This window comes from Antechinus flavipes, chromosome 3, assembly GCF_016432865.1.
Source record: "Antechinus flavipes isolate AdamAnt ecotype Samford, QLD, Australia chromosome 3, AdamAnt_v2, whole genome shotgun sequence".
Classification (NCBI taxonomy): Eukaryota; Metazoa; Chordata; class Mammalia; order Dasyuromorphia; family Dasyuridae; genus Antechinus; species Antechinus flavipes.
The window spans coordinates 41659719-41685561 of NC_067400.1; the positions used below are offsets into that span (position 1 = coordinate 41659719).

Consider the following 25843-nt stretch of genomic DNA (forward strand, 5'->3'; position numbering starts at 1 on the left):
GAGGAAGGAGATTGGGATTCAGCCTCTGCCACTATGGAGCCTAGAAACTACGCAGCAAGTCAGGCAGTGAATAAGGTTCAATTCCCTCTAGAAAATGAAAAAGATGGACCAGATGACTTGATTTCTAAGGTCTCTTCCAGTTCTGACTCTGCCATTCTTTATTACTAGTAGTTTTACTTCCTTTTAAATCCAAGAAAATAATAATTCAAAATAAATAAATAAAAAAAGTATTGACCTGAATTCTGAGCAAACATATATGCGGTTAACAGGTTTGAAGGAATCTGCCTCTTTGCTAACAAATGGGAAACTTTTCCCACTAAGTTCTGAGGAAAAAGGCATGTCCTAGAGCTAATGACCAGGCTACTCTTACTGAGAAATGCAAATGCTGTTCCTGGCAAACAAAAAAGGGTCAGACTCATTTCCTTAAACTCTACCCAAGGGAAGAACACTCATCACACTCCCAGAGGATGCTACATAAGGACAAACAGGAGCAGCCAGCAAGCTGGGCCACTTAGCCTAATTCTGGCTTGTCAGGGAAGGCGGTCAGTCTATGATACATGGATTACTCTTCACTATCCATTAAGAAAGGAAAGAGGAAAAAGGCTTTGAGTGTCTTCTGGGACTGTAAGTAATTCAGGCTTGGGAAGGTAGATGAATGGGGAAACTTGTTTGTTTGGGGTTTTTTACATTTTTATTAGAATTGTGATTTTATCCATGTAGAGAAATCCCAAGAAGGAACCTTCTCTACTAGTGCAAATTGATCTTCTTTCTCTGAAGCCAATCTGTGGCAAAAAAAAAGGTCTTCCCGGATCCTTACGGCAGCCTACAACATGTAATACATCCTTCCTACGAGTAGGAATAATAGTAGAAGCAGGATTATAACAGTTTTGGGGACAGGAGAGAAAGAGAAAGAAGATCAGGAAATTTTTAGTGTATGTTCCCCATTTCTGACATTTGTAAAGCAGGAGAAATGAGGTTAACAAAGAAGTCAAGGGCAGATGCTGAAGTGTATTATCATTCTGACTTAGTGGCTGGCAGTTGTATAAATCTCATGTTCACAGCCCTTAATTTTTTTTTTTTCTGAAAACCACCTTCTTAGCCATGGCTTCACCCCCAAATCATTACCCATGGCACTAAATGTTTTGTTCCAAAAGCATCCTTCTTCTCCTCTATACTAAAATCCTAGTGGTGCCATAGGCATGTTGGATCAGTTAATTCCCACAGTTTCCTCACATGTAAAGTGAAGGGATTGGTCGAAATGACCCTTCCCTTTTTTCATGTGATCTTATATTAGGGTTTCAAACTCAACATTATTTATTTGACCCATTATATAATAAGAGTTTCAAGGGTTCTTAACATAGAATATGTGAACTTTACTTTTAAAATATTTTATATATGAAGTTTTGGCTTTTTAATACTTTGATCACTGACTATTGGTCAACACTGGTTGCCTTTGTTATCTTGGACAGTTTATTTTATGCATTTAAAGCCATTATTCTGAAAAGGGATCACATAAGTTCCAACAGCCTGAGAAAGTTGGCCATGACACAACAAAAGTAAAGACCCGAAGGATGGGCAATTTCTAGTCCCTTCCTAGTTTGAAATCTATGATTATTCCATGAATAACCTCAACAGCAACATGACTAGATGTTGTTTGATTCCCAAGGTCAGATGAGATGCCAGAGATGACTACCCATATAAATCTATACAAAACCTTCTTTTCAAGCTTTAGCAAAGCTTACCAAAAATGTTCCTCTTCATTTTAGAGAGAAGAATGCTGACTCTGTAAAAGACAGGAACAGAAGTTTTCCCAATAATTTTATTTAGATGCTATCATTGACCAAATGGATTCCATTTGGATATCAGTATCCTGGGCTTCTATAATTCTTTCCCCTGTTCCCATCTCTCTCCTTTGTCTACAACACCCATTATTTCATGGGAAGAAAAAAATGCAGAAAGAAAAACAGTTTGCAAACATAAAATAACTCAGAATTTCAGAGTTGAATAAGACTGAAAGTGTATGGGATGGGCTTCAGGCCCCCAATTTTGTCACTGTGTGACCTTTAACAACTCTTCTTTGCTTCTCAGCCTCAATTTCCTCCTAGAATTAGAGAATTTTTCAAGATCCTCCCAGTTCAAATAATATGGGAAAATCTGCAGAAATAAAATAAGAACACCCCAAGATAATTTAATTATTAGGGAATCTTTTTTAGGCGAGTGAATTCCCTATTGGTGTCTTTGGTGTTTTAAAATGATATCTATTTTAAGACACACCCCCACTCCCCTCACCCCTTCACACACACAGATATACAGGAAATGATTGCCTGTCTTTCTGCAAGCAGCTGTTGTATTTGTCTTGTGATTGTTACATTATAAATAGATTGTTCAAAGAATTCTGAGTTTTTGATTTTTTTTTAAAAACCAAGGGCAATGCTTACTAAATTTTAAAGCAGATAATAAGATTATAGATTTAACATCTGGAAGGGACCTTGGGAATCAAGTCCAATCACCTACACTTTAATAAGGCAACTGAAGGTTAAATAATACTTAGCTCAAAGTAAATTAAATTGTTAACTTTGACCCTGATGTCAAGACTTGAGGGCTTCCTGTAACCTTTCCCTTAAAGTCTCATGCAGATTTGTGAAAGCACATGGCAGTACATGGTGAAGGACATTCTTAGAAGCAAGGGATTGCAGGAATGTATATGCAGGTAGAGGCAAAGGGAGGAGGAAAGGGAATAATGGATAAGTTAGAAGGACGTGAATTCATGAAGTACATGAAATCTATAGATGTGATTAGAGGGACCTTCTGGGCAGCCTAGTATCAGAAAAGGAGTTCTAGTTTTGGCAAAAGATAAATAAGAACAGAATCTCAACTTTGTAGAGACTGGACTGAGAGAAGACTTCTAAAGTTTTTCTAATAGAACAAGTGTTATTCATCACACAAGTGTTTTGTTACATAAATGAAACTGTAGGGTCTTAAATAGAACAAGATGTTCAGAAATCAATTATTTTAAAACAGCTGGGCAATACTGAATAACATAAAGGAAGGAGAGATTATCTGGAAGAGATTAGACGATCAATTAGAATTTCCAAGGGTATCCAAATATCTTTGAGCTTGAACTATAATGACAGAACTAGAAGACATCAAGTATTTACACATATTAAATTATTTGTGAGGCAATTGTGCTATTAGATTTTTATAGATAGTCTTCTTGAATCTGAGCCCAGAGCTCTATCCATTGCACCATCTAGCTGTTTCTGGAAAATAGACAGTACAAAAGGAAATGAAATAGGATCAGCTGACTGACTGGTAAAGACATAAGATGAAAAGGGAAGATGAACTAAATGGCTCGATTAAGAAGGATGAGGCAGAAGAACTAGTAAAATGTCAGACACATTGACAAATTAGAAAGTTATGTTTAGAAGGAAATGAATTCACATTTATAATTTCAGGTGACATTCTAGAAAATAACATCATAATTAAGAGCCCACATGTTAATTATTTCCATTCTAATTCTTTTAATTCAACACTAGCACTTGGGAAAATGGCTCTTTTTCATTGACCAAACTCTAGCTGGTGAATAAAACTATTAAAATCTTACCTCTGAAATTAGATAAAAGTGTGAGATTCCCATTCCCATCTGACTCTTTTACAGGGTACAAAAACTTAATGAAAGAAAGGCCTTTGTGAAGTCAACACTTTCCCTAGGTGGAAGCATCAGACACAATTAACCAGTTCAAAATAAACATAAATTAAAAAAAAGATCAGGCACAAAAGCTACACCTTGAGTTCTTAAGACCAGTTCCAAACAGAGAAAACATTTCTGTAGTTTCCATAATCGTTTTTCATTTCCCCCCCAATCACATGTAAAGATAATTTCCAACATTTATTTTTGTAAGATGCCTTCCAAATTTTTCTCCTTTCCCCCTGCACAAAACTGTAAGAAATCAGTTATGGGTTAAACACATCAAAATCATGATAAATGTATTTCCAGATTCCTTTCTCATTTGATTTTTAAAATCCTTTTGGAGTTTGTCCAAGAAGACATTTGTACTTGAGACCAATTCATATTCCCCTTTGAGGCTTCACATGTAGTTATTTTGACATTCTCATCCTCTTCAGAGTTTGTGTTTTGATCTTCTCTTCGCCAAAGTAGTTTTTGGTAGTCAAGGACCTATTCTTCAGTGATCTTTTCTGGATTTTGCTCCATTTTAGCTTATTTTGTTGAGCTTTGCTCCTGGGGCAGAGGAAGTTCTGTCCCAAGTTTCTTATACAGGGGGTCAGGAACTCGATCACTGTCTTTCTGAACTGAGGGCCTCAGGGACTCAGTTTGTTTGCTGTGCTGGGGTGGCCTGATCTAATTGTTCCTGTTGTACTAAGGTTTGTAGCTAGCCATTAGCCTTTTATACTAGGTTTGGAGGCCTCATAGCTGATATGCTTAGCCAGAGCTGAGAGATCTCAGTAGCTGATCTATGCAATGATTAAGAGTCTACTGACTTTTCCATATCTCCATCTATACCCCCTTTTACCCAACTGAGACAAGACCTTTCCTGAAGTCCTCTCTTAGGGCCAGAGAGCACCATGGAAGAAAACCCATAATCCCTCTCTCTCGTATTCCACAATTCCTCCCTCTTGTATAAAAGAAACAGAGGCTCTCAGTCAGATTTCAGCGGAATTACGCCAGAAGCCCTCTCTCCGAGGCAAGAGAGATCCATTCCAGAATATTTTCCACTTGGCTGGCTGGTGGCGGAAGGAGAGTTTTCAGAGGAAGAAGCTACTAGTCGAGAGTTCAGTGGACAACCAGATTCATCTTCATCTCACAGCACTGTGGTTGGTGGCTGGGCTCCTGCACTTCCCCCACTGAGACCAAGCTGGTCTGAAAGACTCACCAGAAAGCTAGCTGAGCCCCAAGTGAAGGAGACAAGAGATTCATTCCATCTTTGTGCTGGCTGGAGGCAGAAGAAAGTAGAGGCAGAAGCTGAAGGACAAAACCTTTGGATTTGGAGACATTCGGAGGGCTCTAAGCTAACCGGGCTATATTAGAGACAATAAAAGATCTGAACTTTTATCACCTGGCTGCGTTTTGAGGCAATTATTACTTTCAATTGATACTAAAGCTGCCTCCAAGAAAACCTCCCCGAGAAACCTGCACCTCTCCCCCAGAGAGAACTATTCTACTTATTTTAAAAGAACAAGATCACCACAGAAAGAGACAGAGAGAGAGAGAGAGAGAGAGAGAGAGAGAGAGAGAGAGAGAGAGAGAGAGAGAGAGAGAGAGAGAGAGAGAGAGAGAAGAGAAAAGAAACAGAGAGAAGAGACAGACAGACAGAGAAAAGGGGGGTGGAGGGAGGGAGAGAAGAAATTATTTCACTCCCAAAAGGTTCTCTGCATTTGGGAAAGGCTGGACCTGAGCATCAGGTAGAATGTATATTTTTTTAAAACTATGTTTCAGATTGAATTTGTATGCTTCCACTCTTATTTTATTGTTTAAAGTGTCTTCACATGACATGTCCTTGAGTTAGAGGTGACTCCATAAAGGGCACAGCCAATGGTATAAGGAAGAGGAAGAATCATGCTACAGTAGGCTGAGGGCTGCAAACTACAATCTGGTTGTCCCAGCCATAGGCCAACAAAAGAATTTAAGCTGGAAAATTGTTTGACTCCCTTTTTTTTGTGGATTCTGTGGCTCTCAAATCTGTTTAGAGTCTTGATTTGACATTGTTTCCAAGAGAAAGCTAGAAGAGCTCAAGCAACTTCCTGGCTTCTCTCTACTATCTTGTATCTCCCCCAATTTCCACAATTTCCATTACTCTACACAAGGGTTAAAACTGAAAAAACATAATTTAAGTGGGGGGAGAAGAGGAGGAACAAATTGACAGAAACATAAAACATCATTCATTATATCTTCAAAGTCAGTCTTTATGAGTATTTGTAAAGACAAGAGAAGAGTTCCAAGAAACTACGGTTTAAGTACCACCCATCATTTAACCAATTTAACCAATCCCCAAAGACTTGCAACACGGGATGTTATAGAAGTCTTTCTGAGGTTGTAGGGTGGGTGATACCTTGCCCTCTTCCAAAGACTATCTCTATTATCAAGCAGAATCATGCTGAGATATCAAAAATTAACAGACAAAAAGGAAATACTATTATAAGTTCAGGAAACATGCTGCCCATAACTCTCAATCATTAGAAGAAAACTGAGTCCAGACCCAACTCTGCTATTTTTAAAGCATATTTTAAAACTGATTTTATGTAGGGAACTTGTAAAAAAAAATTAATCCAAATCTGCATAAACATTTTGCAGGATTTTTCCAGGTCTTTTCACTTCCTGAGGATATTGGTTAATTACAATAGAACTGCATTCATATAGCAAATTCCAGATCTTATTTGATTCTCAAAACCATCCTACAAGATAAATCCTACAAGATAAATGCTATTATTAGCCCCATTTTACAGCTGAAAAAATTGAGGATAAAAGAAGTTATGGGACTTGTCCAATGTCACACAACAAAAAAGCATCTAAGGCTGGATTTGAACTCAGAGTCTTCCAAGTGCTATCTCATCTAGATTTTTTTGAACTTTTCTTTTTTTGATCAATATTTTTCTGCCCCTTTTCTTTCTTTTTTCCCACTAAATTAAAAGAAAAAGGAAAAAAATTTAAAAACTAGGCAAAGTGAAACCAAATTCCCACACTGACCATTTCTAAAAATTTATGTCTCAGTCTGCATCCTCAGTTCATCCACACGAATCAATCTTATAGAATCATGTTTCTTCTTAAATTGTTTTAGGGTTTTTTTTTTTTTGTTTGTTTTTTGTTTTTTGGTTTTTTTTTGCAATTTTGTTGTCCAAACTGTTCCCCTGTTTCTGCTAATTTCACTATGCATCAATTCATACCATTTTTTCCAAGTTTCTTTGAAATTGTCCCTTTCGTCATTTCTTATTGGCATAATAATATTTTACCTTTAAATATCTTAATTGTATTCACCAGTTCTCTAATTGATGGACATCCCTTTGTGTGCTATTTCTTTCCTGCCACAAAAAGGGCTGTTATAAATATCTTTGCATATGTGGCTTCTTTTCTCTTTGATCCCTTTGGTTGAGGTATAGACCTACTAGAAGAGTCTTACTGAGTTAAAAAGTATGTACAGTTCACTTACTTTTCTTTCTTTCTTTTTTTTTTTTCTTTTTTGGGGGGTGGGGAGGAGAAATAAGGCAAAGGAAGAGGGTTAATTCTAAATATGTATACCGAGTCACAATTCTACCAGCAGGGAAATTTGAGTTAAGAGATCTGTTTTTCCCCTAGCCCCACCAGCATTTGTCACTTTCCTTGCTATTTAGATGGGTATGAGATGCAACTTTAGAGTTCTTTTAATTTGTACTTCACCATATAAAATGTTCCAAATAATTAGGGATTAACTGCTTGATTCTCTTTATTTCTTTCCCCCCCCTTTCTCCTTTCTTTCTTTCTCCCCTCCTTCCTTACTTTTTCCCCCCTTTTCTTCTTTCTTTCTAAAATTGCCCATTTACTTATTTACTATTTATCAAGTGATTTCTCAAGACACACTTTCTCCTCTTTCTCTTCCTTTTCCTCTTTCTCCCTCTTTCTCCAAACTAGTGAACTTCTAATTCTTCTAACAAGAAAACAACTATCTCCTAACTCCTAGCATTTTCCCTAACAGATCTCTTCAATGACTACAATTCATTTCTTTATTTTTATTTTTATTTTTGCTGAGGCAATTGGGATTAAGTGACTTGCCCAGAGTTACACAGCTAGGAAGTATCTGAGTGGATTTGAGGTCAAATTTGAACTCAGGTCCTCCTGACTTCAAGGCTGTAGCTGCCCCCTACAATTCACTTCTGTGACTTCCTTCAAGTCCCAGCTAAAATCCTACCTTCTTAAATATATTTTTCCTAGTCCCCCTTAATGCCAGTGTCTCCCCCAACACTGATTACCTCAATGTTGTTTCCTCATTAATCCACAAGCTCTTTAAGAGCAAGGCCTAGCCCTGATTTACACCATGAGGGGTTTCTTTAAAAGAATGAAAATCCCAGAAAAAAGCTATATAGAGTGTCTACTTTCCACCCCCCATTTGTCTGATTTCTTAGAACAGTTACTCGGAAGGAAAAGGTATGACAGTGTCTTCCCATCTATCAAGTTTACTCTGTTACTAGTTCTCATTAAAGGCTTATGCAGGAAATCAAAGCAGGCCATCTAGGTAGGAAGTGGATAGAGCAGTGGCTTTGAGAACATATTTCAACCCAGGTCTTCCTGATTCCAGGTTCAGCAATCTATCTGTTGTTTGTCTTTTGTTTTTGAAAAAGACCAGTGACATCAAAAGGGTAGGCAGCTAGGTGTTGCAGTTGATAGAACAACATCTCTATTGTCAGGAGTTCAGATCTGGTCTCAAGATATCTGTGAGCTGGGTGAGCCTGGCTGGGTAAGTCTATTAAAATAAGTTGGAGAAGGAAACAGCAAACCATCCCAATGTTTTTGCTAAGAAAACCCCAAACAGGGTCAAGAAAAGTCATACATTACTGAAGCGACTTAGCAACAATCAAAGGAAATTAAGATCTTGGTTGCAGTTAGTCCTTAAAATCAGGTATCTGAGCTATTTGTAGGAAAGCAGAATCCAAATACCAAAGTCCTCAGACTATGGGGGAGGGGAGCAGATAACACATACTTCAACACTCCAGATATAAGACTGAAAAAATAAAAGCCCCTGATCTCTCATTACAGAATCTGAATACATAAGATTGCCTCAAAGAATAGCTAGAAAATAGAAAATAACTCAGTGTACTAGTTACAATCGTGAAATGAATTCAGATTTTCCATTTCTGAGATATAGGGGTTAATTTAACATGCAGAAAAATATATTTTTCATTCTTTTTATATAATTTGTTTTAAATTTTTATCTCTAACATTTTAAATTTTTTTGTTAATCACCAAAATTCCTCTCTATACTTTTTCCTTTTTCCTCTACCAGAGAGACATCTTATATCATTTTTAATTCTTTACATAGCACTTTGCAACATTCATTAAAAAAACAAATACGTCCTTTACAAATTTATATTGCACATTTGGGAAAATGTGTTTTGACACCCAGCAATAATAATGTCTAAGAAAGAGTTCACAGATTTATTTTTCCCCCAAGACTGTATATGACTTATACATGTTAATATTATGTTCTAGAGTCAAACTTTCTCTATGGAGAGTCACACTGAATGATCCATCAGACACTATCTAATACTGGGATCTAGTCCTAGCCACCAACCAACAATCATACCTTGAATTTTTACCTTGTAAATCTTCTGTCAAATTATGCTATTGTTATTACAAAGTATACCTTAAAGTATCATTTTCAGAAAGGATACATGTCAGATTTAACTGATCGGTTCATACCAGGATTTATTATTAACATAATATGCAAGAAAACAAAATAGCTCAGTGAGCTTATTTGAGAATTTGAGAACTTTGAATTATTCGAGAACTTTAAAAATCCACAACAAAAATCCTAGCCAAATCATAGTGCATTACCCTGACCACCTAAGACATTGCAAGCCAAACCATTTATTTTCTTTACAGAATTCTGTGAGCCAGAAAAACATACATACCCACACATCCTAAAAATACTGATACATAAGTCAGCAAGATCTTGGTCAAAGAAGAGACTGAGCAGCTACCAACAATTAACCCACAAAAGCATTAAAGACAGTGTTAAATATAGTCATAGTGAATCCATTTAGTATCATTAACAGAAAAAATGTTTGGATAAAGAACATGAAAATATGGCAGCCTTTATTAGATGGCATCATATGCATATTTTGCCCAAAATTAAATTAAGTGTAATCTAATACATATATTTCTTCATATGCAGGGTTTTTAAAGAAGGTTTTTGACTACTTCAAAATGGAAAGGATTCCTAAGGTTGGAATATTTTAATGAAGATTATCTTATACTAACCAACGTGGAAAAAAAAGTAAGAAAATCAAAGTGATTTCAGTAGCTTTGTGCACAATGGGAAAAACAAAATAATTTCAAGTAGTCAATGACATGGTATATTGAAAATAACACTGAATTTGGAGTTAAAAGACCTACCTGTATCTGTAATTATAGGCAAAATCCTTTCATCTCTCAGCCTCAGCTTCTTCATTAATAAAGAGTTTAGACTAAAATTTATGGTTTTTTTTTTTTTTTTTTTTTTTTTTTTTTGGTGTTTGTTTGATGAGGCAATTGTGGTTATGTGACTTGCCCAGGTTAAGTGACAGGCCCAGTGTCCCAAACTCTAGGGCCAGTGCTCTATCCACTGCATCATCTAGCTACCCCTATGTTGTTCTTAGATTTTTAGGTTTTTAAAGCATCTTTCTCAGTTTAATCAAAAGCAATCAATAAACACTCACTATGTACTAAACTAAATATTATCATTCCCATCTTACAGATAAAATTGAAAGATGAAAAGACTTTCCCAGTTACATTGTTAACTACATGTCTAATGCAGAATTTAACTGTCATTATATTAGTAACATTAGGGCATATTAATAATGTAGCTATATTATTATTAATACTATCAGCTAGCCTGTATCTATAGTTTCGAATGAACTTCAAAATATGTTATCTTTTAAAGTTTCCAATGCACTTCAAATGTTATCTTACTTGATACAGTAACTTTATAAAATAGGTGCTATTGTTAATCTCATTTTATAGATGAGACAAGTAGGACAAACAGAGGTAAAGTAACTTGCTCACAGTCACGCAGTTATTAGGGGGATGAGAAAATATTGGAACTCCAGAGCCTGATTTATCATACCACTCTTATTGACGAGACTAAAGCGGAGCCAGTTTGGGAGCAATGGGAGGTAGAGATGAAAGAAATGAAAGATAGCTGATATGTAAGAAAATCTGGTCAGGTAGCAGATACTGGGATAACACCATGTAATACAGCCTGTTGGTTCTAGCATAATGTCACAGGAAAAATCCAGGTGGGCCCTCAGCATCTTGGCCAGACCCATTGTGACAAATTTATAGAAGGAGAGAGCCAAAGTACTATATTCTGATGATGGAAGAGACCTGAATCTAGTTTACAGACTGGGCTAAGTGAAGTGACTTGCCCAATGTGACAGAGTATCACAGATAAAATTTGAACTCAGATCCCCTTATTCCCAAGCCGATGTTCTTTCCACAACACCACACTGTCTTGCAAAATGGGCAGTCACGAATGGATCAGTTGAAGGGAATCATTATTAATATTAACCATTATTTTGAGAACAGAAACCTGCATGAGCATAAAGACTCCTATTACCCCCAATCAACTAGAAGTTTTCAAAGGAGCAAAAACTGAAGTGAAATTTGAAATTTCACTGATTGAAAAAAAAGGTAAAAGGTTGTAACTTGTATCCCAGAAGCTAATGACTTACCATTAAGATCAGCCTGATTCTCTCCATATACACATTTTCTCTACTTGTGGCTTAGCTTTGCAAAAACAAAACAAAACAAAAGGAGCAAAGGAAATGCCCAAAGAAGCCACTGCTTTCTGACAAGTCTGTTCATGCACTGTCAGTCAAGCAAGATTTGGGGTGAACTTGCTATGCTGCAGGCTCACTAAAGGCCAACCCCCAGACACTCTGAGTTGCAAGAAAGGAATGACTTGCATTGATGATAGAGGGAGTTTCCCTACTTGGGAGTTCCCTAAATCAATGAAATCATAGGTTATATCCTTAAAGCTGGCCCCTCTGAGCACATATATCTTGCACTGTGCACTGGACCTATTAATTTGGAATTAATGGGTTAGTAATAAATAAGTCCAAGATCTCTTTTTTAAATGTTCCTTTTAGATTCTTCAGGAATCAATCATAATTTTTTCCCCCTTAAAAGTATTTAGAGATAGGGATTCACCAGTGAGTGAAATGCCCAGCCTTTAGTGTGTGGTAACTCTGAGGCATATTTGATTCCTAATATACTTCTTTGCTCCCTTCCTAGTTAATATCTGGCAACCTCAGTTATATGGAGCACTGCCAAATTATTTCTAAATAATGGGCTACAATTCATTTTATTATGTAAAAACCACAAAACAGTTGACTTAAAGTCATTACAATTGCCATATACTTGCTTACTATTTATCAGTTTGTTTGTTTTTTCAATGTCATTTTGGAAAATGCTTTTACATGCTGAGAACATGGCCTAAAGAAACTATGTAAAGCCTTGAACAGCATAGTGTTGCATCTAGAATCAGGAAGAACTGAGTTCAAATTCAGCCTCAGATACTAGTCCAGTGATCTTGGGCAAGTTACTTAATCTGCTTGTCTAAATTTCCTCATCTGGAAAATGGGGATAATAACAGCACCTACTTCCCTCAAATGAGATCACTGTAAAGTACTTGCCTGACATAAATTATTACTATCATCACCATCCTATTTCAGAAAGGATCCCACAGGGCCCTTGGACTTCAGTGAACCCTTCCCTTTTACTTCCTTCCTTAGCATTAGAATCAAATTACCCCACTATTAAAAAAAATTTTTTTGTTTAAGCAAAGAATAAGACTTGCATTTCAACTTGAAATATTGGCATGAATGCTTAATTATCTAATTTATTCCATACAATGGTTCCTCTACAAAGAGACAGAGTATTTTTGAAAGCCTATATCATGCTTTATCAGTCCAGAAAGATTCTGAGTGCTCCGAAGAGCTACAGAACAGAACTCTAGGCATAGGGCATATGGCACATTTCCTTAGGGTATGTGCTCACAGAATTATTATTATTTTTCTTCATAAATGACATTTGCATCTATAAAAACTAAAGAAACTAAACTTGATTGTAAACAACATGGCAAATACTACTTTGATACTTAATGGTTATCATGCAATTAAATTAAAATGTGAAGCCACCATTTTTGAGATATTCACAGCAAGCATTTATGTAGCATTTTTTAATATCTGTAAAGTGTTTTACATCAGAAGGAGCTCATAAACTCCCGAGTGCAGCCTGAATCAGATCCAAATGTAATTGGGAAATAGAGAACAGATAATATTCCTAAGTGGTTTTCTAAGTCAATATGAGACTCATAAGACCCATTTAGGGGCCCCCATTTTTACTGCCTTTATGTATATTATCTCATTTGATCCTCAAAATGTCTGTAAAGGTAGGTGCTACTATTTTTATTCCCATTTTTACAGGTATGGGAATTGAGACTCAGAAAGGTCCATTAACTTGCTCATAGTCTCACATCTATTAAGTGTCTAAGACAGGAATAGAACTCAGGTAGTCTTGATTCTTTGCCCAAATTGCCTCTGAGACATTAGAATAAGCCAAGGACACCCTATAAGAACGTGATTCTGGTCTTGTGCTTTGGAATTAGACAAATATTGCAACATGGGACAATGGAAAACAACACTCAATTTTAAATAATTGTAAGGTCTGTCTGAATTCAAATCCTATTTTGCCTATCCTGAATAAGACTTAAAATCTCTCACTGTGTTTTCTCAATTTTAAAATGGGAGAGATGAGGTCTAAGGGTCTATGACCCATGATCTCAACATTAAAATATGATTACAGATTTTGAGGGATGGTGATTTAATTTAATCAGTTCTGGGAATTTTTATCCTGTTTTTTGAATTTTGAAAGGATTTGTCAGCAGAATATAAAGGCTACAAAATTGGAGAGGGCTTTTGATGCTTCATGAATTCCACAGAGTCAGTCAGCCAGCATTTATTAAGCACCTACTATGTGCAACCAAAAGCAAAAAAAAAAAAACCACCACCACCACCCCGATCCTGTTTCAAGAAAACTCACAAGCCTAATAAGGAGACAACATGTAAACCATTATATAAGCAAGATATATAAAGGCTCAAGTGGGGGTAATATCAGAGGGGAGGCACTAAGATTAAGGAGGACTGGCAAAGGCTTTGGCCAAAGGGAAGACTTCAGCCGAGATATGGAGCAAGGCCAGAGAAGTCAGGAGGGAGACACAGGGGAGAGCCAAACAAGATGCCCAGTTAGAAAATGCAGTCCTCTTTGACCTTGTGTTATTTTTGAATCCACTGGTTGAGCATCTCTTTACAATTCCTATATAAACTGCAGATAATTTGGAGCTAAGATTTCACCTCTATATTCAGTGTCCACAGTCACACAGCAATGAGGTAGCCAAAGCTAGTTAAGTCTTCCTGGCTCCATGCCAACTATTCTGGCTCTGTAACACTGCTGCCTTAGTCCCCACAGTATCTTTGGACCATCCTTTTGTCCCCTTTACTTTTGCCTTTATCAGCAGCTGTTCCTCAGCTCTTCCACTTGCTTTAGATTATCCCTCAGAATTTCTAAAATCTCCCTCCATTAGTCTAATTTATTGCTCCCAATGATCTTTAGGAACTTCTGAACTATGGAAACCTCAAGTAATCCTTAGGCCATACTTTAGGGAAAATTACTTCCAGGAATTTTCCTATGCTGAATATCTGAAAATAAAAAACAGAGCCTAATTTACAAAACAGCAGTGGGTTTATCTAATGAATTAAGTACTGAAATATGTTTCCCACAAACAAAACACTGGCTCTCTCCAAGATCTTCTAGAAAATAAAGAAAGGCATATTCATTCATTTATTTGTTTATTTTTCATGTCAAGCAAAAATTTGAATTGATTGAAACATTTCTGAAATTGTCAAATATAAAGTATTCAATAATTATTTATTCTAGTTCAATACTGCTATTTTTCTTCCCTTTTACCTTACATGATATTGTTGTATATAATCATTGAGTACTTTAAGATTGACCTGATGTCAGTTTCTTATTGATTCTATTTCCAATTAATTAGTTTTGTCCTGTTATTGCTTAAGTCGTGGTTCTTTGTCTTCTAAACTTTGTTCAGAATTCACCTGGCCTATAATGGGTCAAGTTTAAAAATCCAGAAATGTAACTGACTTTAAAGAATACATGTGAACAAGGGAGTAAGGCATAACATCTTTACGCCACCACGCTATCCTTTATGGATGTCTGTTTTGCTATCCAGAAGTCTGGGCTACCTCACATCTGGACTCAAACAATGAGTACTTCTTAGATTCATTAGAAAAGAAGGTGGGGAGGAATCACTGCCAGCCCCATTAACAAATTTCCAGAAAAATCATGTTGTTCCTTACATTTCAGCTCAGTAACCAATCATATTTCCTTGATGAAACAGGGTTTTACCAATCCTGTTCTTTGCTTTGTATTCCCCAATATCTATATGGAGCAAATTGACCTTTTACTCAGGATTTTTGATATTAACAGAGGCAATCTACCATGTGATTTATTGACAGGCAGCATGCTATTGCTGATAAATTTATTTTGGTCACAGATCTGCCTCAGTTTACCCTTTCATTAAATTTCAATCATGATACCATCCAATGTTTAGAGAAACATTTTGCATAGAAAGTACTATCTCCTTCCAACTTACTACCTTCCTTATCCTGAATTTTAGCGTCATAGATTTTTGGAGGCAGGGGAACTTCTAGGTCAACCATCACATCAATGACTTGCCCAAAAAGTTTAGGTAACCTAGCCCAAAATCCATGGCTTTAATAAGGTGTAAAATCCCTTGTTCTTTCTGTCTTCTGTCTTTACAGAAGAGTATTCCTGGATCCAGCCAAAGCAGGTATTCTAACTTCAGAGCGAGACCTTTGAGGTTTGTGCAATCTCCTTCTATTAAATTTATTTTCTACTAATGCAAGACCTAATATGCCCTATCAGCTTAATTGAACCTTGTCTTTTTTTAGGACTTTAACTGAAAAAGATGAACAACACGACAGTGGGTAACAATACAGAATGTCCTCTGAATTCTCTAATCACACAATACATCATTCCTCTGCTCTATTTCTTTGTCTTCGTGGGTGGGATTCTGCTCAATGCGATATCTGCGTGGATCTTTTTTTACGTTTCCAACAGTAAGAGCTTCATCGTCTATCTCAAGAACATCGTGGTAGCTGACTTTCTGATGAGTCTAACTTTCCCATTCAAAGTTCTGAATGATTCCAAACTAGGGCCCTGGCAGCTGAGCATCTTTGTGTGCAAAGGTTCTGCAGTGATCTTTTATGTCAACATGTACGTGGGAATCGTATTTTTTGGGCTCATCGGATTTGACAGGTACTACAAGATCGTAAAGCCCTTCCTGGCTTCTTTTGTTCACACGGTTAGTTACAGTAAGATCCTCTCTCTCTTCATCTGGGTCCTAATATTCCTCCTGGCTATCCCTAACATCATTCTTACTGACCAAAATGCTAAGGAGGACGACAATATTAACTGCATCAAACTCAAAAATGAAATGGGGCTCAAGTGGCATACGGCCTCCAACTACATTTTTGTGACCATCTTCTGGATTGTGTTCCTTTTGCTGATCATCTGTTACACGGCCATCACGAGGAAAATCTATAAATCTTACCTTAGGTCGAGAAGGAAATCCATCTCGGTCAAGAAAAAATCCAGTCGCAATATATTCTGCATCATGTTTGTGTTTTGTGTGTGTTTTGTCCCCTATCACATTGCCCGAATCCCCTATACCAGAAGCCAAACTGAAAAACATTACGACTGTCAATCCAAAGAAATCCTGCTCTATGCAAAAGAATTCACTCTGTTCCTATCCGCGGCCAATGTATGTCTGGATCCCATTATTTATTTCTTTCTCTGTCAACCATTTAGAGAAACACTGCAGAAGAAGTTCCACTTCAGGTTAAAGGTGCGACATACACCGGAAGCCTCCAAAACCAAGAGAAGCAATGAAATGATGGACAATGCAATTCTGGACAGCACAGATACACTCTGATTCCCCATTGGGAACCATACAGAAAGAATCATTTTATTTGCAGTGCACTGCCTGTGCAGCCAAGATGAGTACATGAGATGAACTATGCTAGGAAACAATCTCCAGGAAGTTAACAAACATACTTATAACAATGAAAAAAAAAAAAAAAAACCTCCATATACAGAACTTTTTGCATTACAGCAGCATCAAAGAAAAACTCAGTCAATAGTCTGCTCATAAAACTGAAAGATTCCTCCTATTGATAAAAAAAAAAAAAAGCATGCACATGTGATTTAAAAATATTCCAGCAAACTAGAAAGCTTCCTCCTTCATTCAGCCAACCAACAGAAGTTTATTTCGTTTCAGAAACTGGACAAATCACTGGGGATGCAAAAACAAAAACAATCCCCGTCTTCAGGGAGACTATATTGTACTAGTAGTAAAGGGGCAAACAGATAAAAATATTTATTATGATGAACTTGATCAGTTAATGTACTTTAAAACTAGAAGCAGCAATGGAATGATGATTTTTTAAATTGCTCACACTTTTTGTCTTATCCTCAAATGAAGAACTTGCAAGAGGAGGGAAGGTTGGAGGCCTATAGAGGCCTTTATTCAAGAAAATACTCAAATAAAGAGACCCTGGACACAGACCCATTCAAAACCAATCAAATAATAGTTTGAAAGAAAAAAAAAGATAAAAGTACAAATATTAGAGAAAAGACAATAAACCTAAAAGAAAAGAAGGTAAGTGATACAGATCATCCCCAATGAACTTTTACTAGATGGACTTTCAAAGTCATAACAAGTCAGCTGACCAAAGTTCACAAGAAGTTTGTTTATGATGTTTGGTTTTTATTAGCACAGATGCAAGATCTTTCCCCCATTTGGGACAAAGCCCATACTGCCTTTCACAAACAGATGTCCCAGCAGCAAATGGGCAGATTTCACTTGATTTGGTTTTTATATCCTGGCTTCTTTCGATCATTGCTAGCTTTTCAAGTAAGAATTAAATAAGCATGCTTAATTCAACGAACTGCCCTAATATTGCTCGTGATACAGCAGGGCAAAGGTAATATAGAGCTAAACTGAAGCAGTTCCTTGTATTCTAAAAGAATGTAAACGCTTTGAGGGCATATTGGGTCCAGCACCTAGAACAGCTCCATGTACACAGTGGGTGCTTAGTAGCTACATGCTGTTTGCTTACTGAATCGTAGAGGTTATGAGCTGGGCACATTCATTCATTATACAGAACTTAACACAGTGTCTATCTCAAAGTAGGTACGTGACATCAATTAATAAATATTTATTCAACATCTACCTGGTACAAGGCATTTACTACTTAAAAGAATTCTCTAACCCTTGAGGGCAGGCTCTGGCCAACAAAATGTTCTTATTACTCTTGAGATGTGGCAATTGTACAAAAATAGATCAAAGGAGTAGAGTCTAACATATATTCACAAGGTAATAAGAGCTCGTAACACTTCCCAATCTTGCTATGATCTAGACCTAATGACTTCTATTCAATGGCAGGATTGTTATGAAAGGACCCAAAATATTAGCGATTCATTTGAATAAGTTAAAGAGAGACTTTTTGGGTGGTTGTTGTTGACTCTTCCTGACCTCATCTGGGCTCTTGAGTAGTTTGCCATTTCCTTTTCCAAATCATCTGATAGATAGGTAAGACAAACTTAAGTGTACTTGTGACTTGGTTCAGAGTCACACAGCTAGTGTCACATAAATATTCAAGTCCTCCTGACTCAAGGGCTAGTATTCTACCCACTATCATTCCAAATTAAATAATGTGTGTAATGCATTTAGAAAACCTTAAACCTATATGTGAATGCTAATCGGAGCTCAGAGAGCAGGAAGCCACCACATTCTCTACTGATACTAAAAATTAAAACAGAAGCTGCTGCTACAAAGCCCCCTTTCAGCTCAATTACTAATCATAGGGGGTGGTCTTAAGTAAGGTTCATCTCGCTCAACCTGTACTCAGCTTTGAAGAAAGCTGATTCTAAGAGGTGAGAAAGGTAAGAACGAGGAGGTCCCTTGGTAGTTAAGTGAGGTTTGACAGAGAGCCTGAATTACTGTAAACAATCTGAAAGCCAAGCTGGTCTTTGAGGCAAATAGGGAGGAGCACTGATAAGATTATAAGTGGACCTTTTGATTTTGATTAGGCTTTTTGTTACCTTAAAATATTATTGAATTCCAATTCTTTGTAGTTAAAACCATCATAACTTCCAGTTACAGTATCTAATCAAAAAGTTATGATGTCAATTCATGAGTTCTAGTTTCCCCTATAAAAGTATTTACTGTATACCTCACTAACTCTCTAACTCTTTTTTAGGGTTAGTCTGCTTGTCACAATGGCTAACTTTTTTAGGGTGCTAATTTTTATTAGAGTCATCCCATCAGTTATTGGCATAATACTCCACTAAACCCCTCCTTTAGCAATTTAACCCACCTTATGGTGTGGGGAGTTCATTAGGAACTTACCACACCTAAATGGCATCTTCCCCTGATTAACTGTGAATTCTGCTAGAACTTTTTCTCATTAATTGCCAAAACTTTTTTCATTGCGAAAAACTTCTCATGAATTTAGCCTGCTTTTAGCAACACAATCAAATCTTTGTCCCTTGACTTAGAGATGGTCTAAGCCTACAAATTCTTTTGAGACATTCTATGACACCATCCTTAACCCCAATATATTTTTGGGTTCAAAACTCTCTCTTCCCAACATTTGATGGTCAAATCCTATCACAAAGACATGGGACTAATATGAAAGAAACAATGGAAACTGTAAAAAGAATACAATAAAAAAAGTAAGGGGAAAATCTTTACAAAATAATTGTTAATTATTCCCCCAAATCTCACAGCTAACTTTAAAAGTCCAAAATCGGGTTATTGAAAGCTATGCTGACTCAATAACCAGAGTTGGGGGAGACATCATCACCCAGTCTGCAGGTATTCAGCACATACCTCTACTACTTAAATATCAAGTACCTATTACTTGGGAGAAGAGGGGATGTGGAACTGAGATGCAATGAACCATCCCCTTTTGCTGATTTGGAACCATCTTTTTATAAAGTTGTCATGAATCCCTTCCTGAATTGGCCCGTCGATGTGTTGTTACTTTGATGTATTTTTGAATAAACTTCCTTGTAATTTTCTTTCTTTTAAGTTTTGCTTTATCAGGACCAAGATCCAAAGAGTCTGATGGTTTAAATAAACCTAAGTGGACATCAATAGCTCTGAAGTGAGAGGATCTGGTTCAAATCTCTTCCTAAATCTCTAATTACCATTATTGCTCTAGGCAAGATAACTGATCATCTCAGGACACAAATGCCTCATTTCAAAATGGAAGAGGTCTTCTAGCTCTAAATCGATGATCCCATGAACTGTGGGTTTGGAAGTAAATGCAGACATCATAAATAGAGTAATGCTCTGATGACAGATGGAAGCAAAGATTAGTACATATCTACACAATGACAAAGAAACTTACAAAACATTTAGAAATGTCATGTCTATTTAATCTAAGGTCAATTAAATGTTAAGAGCATGTTCTTCTCTGATAGATAGTGTGGAAAGATAACTGTTGTAATCCATTGAGGGAATTAAAGAAAAAGAGAGGAAAAAAGGAGTGGAAAAAAGTCATCGATATTCATCAATAAATCAGATAAAAAAAGACATTATATGCAATGTTGGTTCTAAGGGATGATGTTGGGTGGTTCTTTGAGATGATAGAGGGAAGAATATGAGGGGAACCAAAAGATATCAATCTAAAAATGTCTTAAAAAAAAAAAAGGTAAGAAACACAGAAGGACCTAGGTTAATTTCTACTGCATTCTGAGTTGATTAGATCACATATAGAATATTATATTCAGTTCTGGATTGCACAGATGCACCAAGTTTAAGGACACTTCCTACTCTAAGACACTGACTCTGGGATTACATCAGCAGAAAAAAATGCATCTGAAAGTTACAGTTGTTATTAATTCTCTAGCAAAATGAAAAAGAAGGCATTTTTGGCCTTCAACTGGATCTAACAAGAAGAAACTAGTTAGGGGCAAAGTAGAAAGGAAATCCTGAATTTCCAATAATAGAGAATGAAACAAAAATCACTTTGGAGGCTGTCCCATTAATTTATAAAGAAAGTTTTCACTATCTCTATGCTTCTTCCAAGGACTGGACACTTGCCCCTGAAACTATCAAATATTTAAATAAAAATACTCATACAATAGTGACATCTTTGTAAATAATTTGCTTGTATATGTCATAAGTTACTATCTATTAAGAATAAAGAATTTGTTTTTCCTTACATTTTGCCCAATACTCAAAAAAGGCAAAATCCATGAACAATAACACTGGCTGACCAAGGATTGTACTTGTTCTTCTCCTGCCCCCAAAGAATCACCTTTACTATTCTGTTCTAAAGAGAGTCAGCTACTTATATATATTATATATTATATATTATATATATGTAATATATACATATATATATAATGTTCAAGGAGTCAGCTACTTATAATTATTCATTCTTGAGAGACAGATACTAAATAACATGTCAACTCTCATCAGTAACTTATTTCATTCTACAAGAACCAATAAAGTGACTTATTACCAAAGATTCATTTTTTCAAGTAACTCAATCAAAATCTAATTTTACCAATTAAAGGTTGCTAGCAAACCCTGGCAAACAAAGGGTTAATGGGGAGAGAGGGAGGAGAGACAAAGTCATGTGCCCATTTAGATGATGCAAATAATTCTCAAACTCTGGGCTGGCTCTACAAACTGCTCTTGTAGAACTTATTCTACCATGCGAATTACATACACACACACACACACACACACACACACACACACTCCTTTACTCCTTGCTAAAAGTCAACCTTCATGTCTCTGAGCCTCAAAGATATAGACACGATGATAAAAAGCACTTTCAATTCTGGATGAGGTTAAGGTGCACAAAACACTATCTATACAATCTTTCATTTGATCCTCACAGCAATCATACTGATAAAATTATTACAGATAAGAAAAGTGAGGCTTAAAGAGATTAAATAACTTCATACAATCAATGAGTGTATAAAGCAGAATTTGAACTTGGGTCTTCCTGACTCAAGCTCAGAGTTCTCATCTATCATGTTTCCTATCTTAGCTGACTCTATGAAGGCTCAGGGATTTTCCTAGATCACAAAGCTCACAAAAAGCAAATCTAGGGCAACTCAATAAAGAGGAAGATACTACATTTTGGAATCAGGGGCACAGACTTCAACTTCAGCTGCTGCAATTTATCGGGACTGTGGAAGTGGTGTCTTCCATCTGCAAAATGAGAATAATAACATCTGTGTGTATTCAATCATAGAGCTGTCATGAACAAGAACTCTCTGACTGATGATAGAAGCCTGGGTGATTAGGCCTATGGTACACTGCTGTTTTCAAGTGATTGGAGCTTCTGGCAAACAACCATTTTATCTACTTGATGGCTCTGATAAGACATAACCCATTAACCTTGTTTCACTCATTAGCCAGCATTAAAATAATACAACTTATAGGGAAACCATCCCAAACAGACACTAGACAATCATCCCACTTCCAGTAGTATACAGTGTTTGACAAATGTCACTAAGTCCAAACAACTCATGGCATGTACAAGTGACCAACGGATCATACACACAAAAATTCTTTTTCTGAGCCCTTGCATTCTCTATTTGCTAAGGTGTAAATGAATGAATGAGCAGAAAAATAAATAAATGGATGAGTAACTAATAAATGTATACATATATTTGTATACACATACCTGCATATCTATACACATAAATACATATACTTATGTGTCTTTTTTTAAAGTTTTCCCATCATTCCTCAGATCTATCAAATATGTGTCCTTCCTTCCTCTGTCACTGCTACCATCTCAACTGGGCCCTTTGATGATGCTCAGAAAGATTTGTCAAAATTTCTCCAGTTTTCAGGCACCAACCTCAGCAGATAAGCTCAATAAATATTGGATTTGAAGGCTGCACTATTCAGTTTCTTTCATTTATTCCTCAGCATTGTTCTATATCTTCACCCATCTTCCCTTCTTTCCTTCCTGTTTCAGAAAATAGAAGTATCCCTCTCTGCTTCACTGAGATAACTCATTAACTAACTGTTGTCTTTAAATTTTATTTCTTCTTTTTTGTTTTTCTGAATTTGGCTAATGTGAACATTTCTGTATAAGAGAATAGTTAAAAAAAAAAAAAAGCTTGCGTGTGAAACATTGACACTAATATCTTCAGTTTGGTTTTCTAATTTGTGAGTTCAACAAATTTAACTTGTGTCCCCAGTCTCTTCCAGAGCTTTGTTCCATCACTCATTCATAAACTGTCTACTTCACCCCCAATTGGCAGTCTCTCTCTGAAGCCCTTTGGACTGTTATATGAGTCACTCCCTCTCTCTATCAAAAAGTACAACCTTCCCACTAGTCTGCCAACTTTCCTCACATTTTTCCCTTATTTCATGTCTTCACCTCAAGACTCCATCCCACCTTGAATTCCATACTTTGTTCTCACTGTATAATTTCACTGAGTTTCACTCCAACATATTCCTCAACATAACTCTCCCATCCTTACCCTTTTCTGGCTCCTATCTCTTTGCAAATACCTGTTTCCTCTGACTCCCTTGTCCTTTCTCTACTCAGTTAAGTGTAGTTTTTCTCCCTCACCCACTTAGTTTAAGTTTCATCTCTCCCACTCTCAAGGTTTTGTTCTCAGGATCAGAGTCTCTGGACTCATTAGTGAGAATTAGTCAGGAAGGGAGGAAGGCTGAGACAGGAAGACACTGATCTTTAGCAAGAAGTAAATGAGTAGATAAACATTTCTGCCCAACATGATTGGGAAAGGTAATCAGCTCATTGGCACTCTTTGTATCTTGATACAGTTAACTCAACTGTTCAATGAGGAGAAAGCAGCACTTACTTCATAGACTTATTTAACAGTCAAAAAGCAGCAAAGCTTTGCAAACTTTAAAGCATTATATAAATACTGCCAATTATTCTTAACCAGCATCCTTTGGCCAATCAAATTCTGGCCTCTCCAATCTGAAACTACTTCTGTACTTGACTCTCTAGCTATCTTTGCACGAGACATTTAGCTGTCTACCTGGGAGGTGTCCCCCTGTAACTCCTACCCAAGGGCCAGCCCCCTTATGTGTCTTCATTGATGGCAGCCTCATGGCTTCTGAGACCAATTCTGGTCATACTTCATCTCCAGCTGTCTTCAATCAGCAGCCCAGTGGATGCACATATGCTCTATATTTCCCCTCCTACCCCTAGCTACTTTCCACTTTTTAAATCATAATCAAACCGACTCAAATCACCGCCCCCTGAAAAAGAGTATCAATCTTATCCTCAGAGGTTCCACTTATTATCACTTTTTTTTTAATCACTAACTTTTCAAAACAAAATACTCCCCCCCCTTTGGCCACCACACTACTCCCCTACTTTAGGATGTATATCCTCAGCACCTAGCACAATGGCATGAAGTAAGGCTTAGTAAAAAAAAATTTTTTAACAAAAATTCATTAATCTCAAACCATGAGATCCTGATACAAAAGACAAAACCAAACCAAACCTAGTTTGGACATTTCGTTTATGCTTATTTGATATCTACTACCAACTCCCAAGGAGAATATTGCTGCTATTCCAGCTCTTCTTCCAATTTAAGATAAAATTAAAATCATCATATCATCAGCCTCTACAACTTGAGTCTTTTGAATATTTAAAATCTTAAAAAAAAAAAAAAAAGGAATCAGGTTTCTTGTCAAATTCCAATATCCAGGTTCCCTGAATCTTTCCTTTCTTTGACATTTAATATTTTTAATGGATCTGTGAACCTTCTTCTGTTGTTTTCAGTCACATTTGATTCTGTCATGTTTAGTGGCAAAACGTGGTTTTTCATTTCCTTGTCCTGCTCATTTTTATAGAGGAGGAAAGTGAGGCAAACAGGGCTAAATGACTTACTCAGGGTCACAAAGTTAGGTAAATGTGTCTGAGGCTGGATTGAACTCAAAGACTACCCGATTCCAGTCTCAATGCTTTATTCATTGAGGCACCTAGCTGCTCATCTATGGCCTTATGTGGCCACTATGGTTTGTTTTAACTCCCTCAAACCTGTCTTCTCACATATTCTCCAAGGAAGATTAGCCAACAGTGTAAAACAATTTTTAAAACTACTGTGTGCATGGAAATGGTTAATCATTTATGTTTGCTCTCCCTGGATTTCCCTTTGTTTCCAAAAGGAACATCTTGCATTCTTGAGAGGCTTTAGGTTGACTGAGCATATAATTTTCATCTCGGTTGTTTTAAACTAAACAAAAACAAACTTTAACTACATTATCAGAACTGAAATTCTGTTAATGAGGTATCATAAAACTGTGCCCAACCTATCAACTTTCCTGATATGACCTAAATGGGTGACTGTACAGAAGGGAACTGTCGGTTTTTCATATCAGGAGTCCACAGTTTACACAAAATGAACCTTTTAAGAGTTTCATTTAAGAAATATCAGATGATGAAGTATTCAAGTTTGTTGAAATTATTTCTACCATCTAGGAGAAGGAAAGAAAATGGCTACCCACAGTTCTACAGATATCAGTGGGGCTTAAAAGTTAAAATTGGAGCCCAAGATGAGTGATGTTGAAATACATTTGCATGTTTTCCTCCTCAAATAAATCATTTCATCCAAAAGACTTATTTGGAACAGTGGAGAGGTCATTTCTCCAAGAATCCTTTCCTAAATTGTCAATTGAACAATAGAGCTTCAATACTGAAGCTTATTCTGAAAACTCCATTTTAAAAATAAATTTAAGTGAAAAGAAATCTACCATATATAAACATTATGTGACTACTAAATGGGGGGGGGGGGGGGAGAGGAAATCTCTTGTAGGGGAAAAAGAATTAAAAAAAACCTTTTAGGATTTTAGTGACTTTCCTTATGAACTGTAACTTTTGTTACAGTATAGCGCATAATTAGACAGAAATAAGTTACATGTTAATTCTAAGATTTATTAATTAATTTATGCAGCTCAGCAATGAACAGTGC

At 36.5% G+C, this 25843-nt stretch overlaps 2 protein-coding genes across 3 annotated transcripts in view; one reads left to right on the plus strand and one right to left on the minus strand.

Annotated features, from left to right (window-relative positions):
* The window catches only part of P2RY14 (purinergic receptor P2Y14), a 42097-nt gene extending 22164 nt beyond the window's left edge, over window positions 1-19933 (plus strand). For both annotated transcript variants that reach the window (XM_051983273.1, XM_051983272.1), the window contains exons 2-4: window positions 9882-9983; window positions 15589-15647; window positions 15739-19933. In XM_051983273.1, coding sequence (XP_051839233.1) covers window positions 15756-16781 — 1026 coding nt within the window. In that variant the 5' untranslated portion in view covers window positions 9882-9983; window positions 15589-15647; window positions 15739-15755 and the 3' untranslated portion in view covers window positions 16782-19933. The remainder of the gene's footprint in view (window positions 1-9881; window positions 9984-15588; window positions 15648-15738) is intronic.
* MED12L (mediator complex subunit 12L) overlaps window positions 1-25843 on the minus strand; it is a 372681-nt gene that overhangs the window by 202446 nt on the left and 144392 nt on the right. The window lies entirely within an intron of this gene.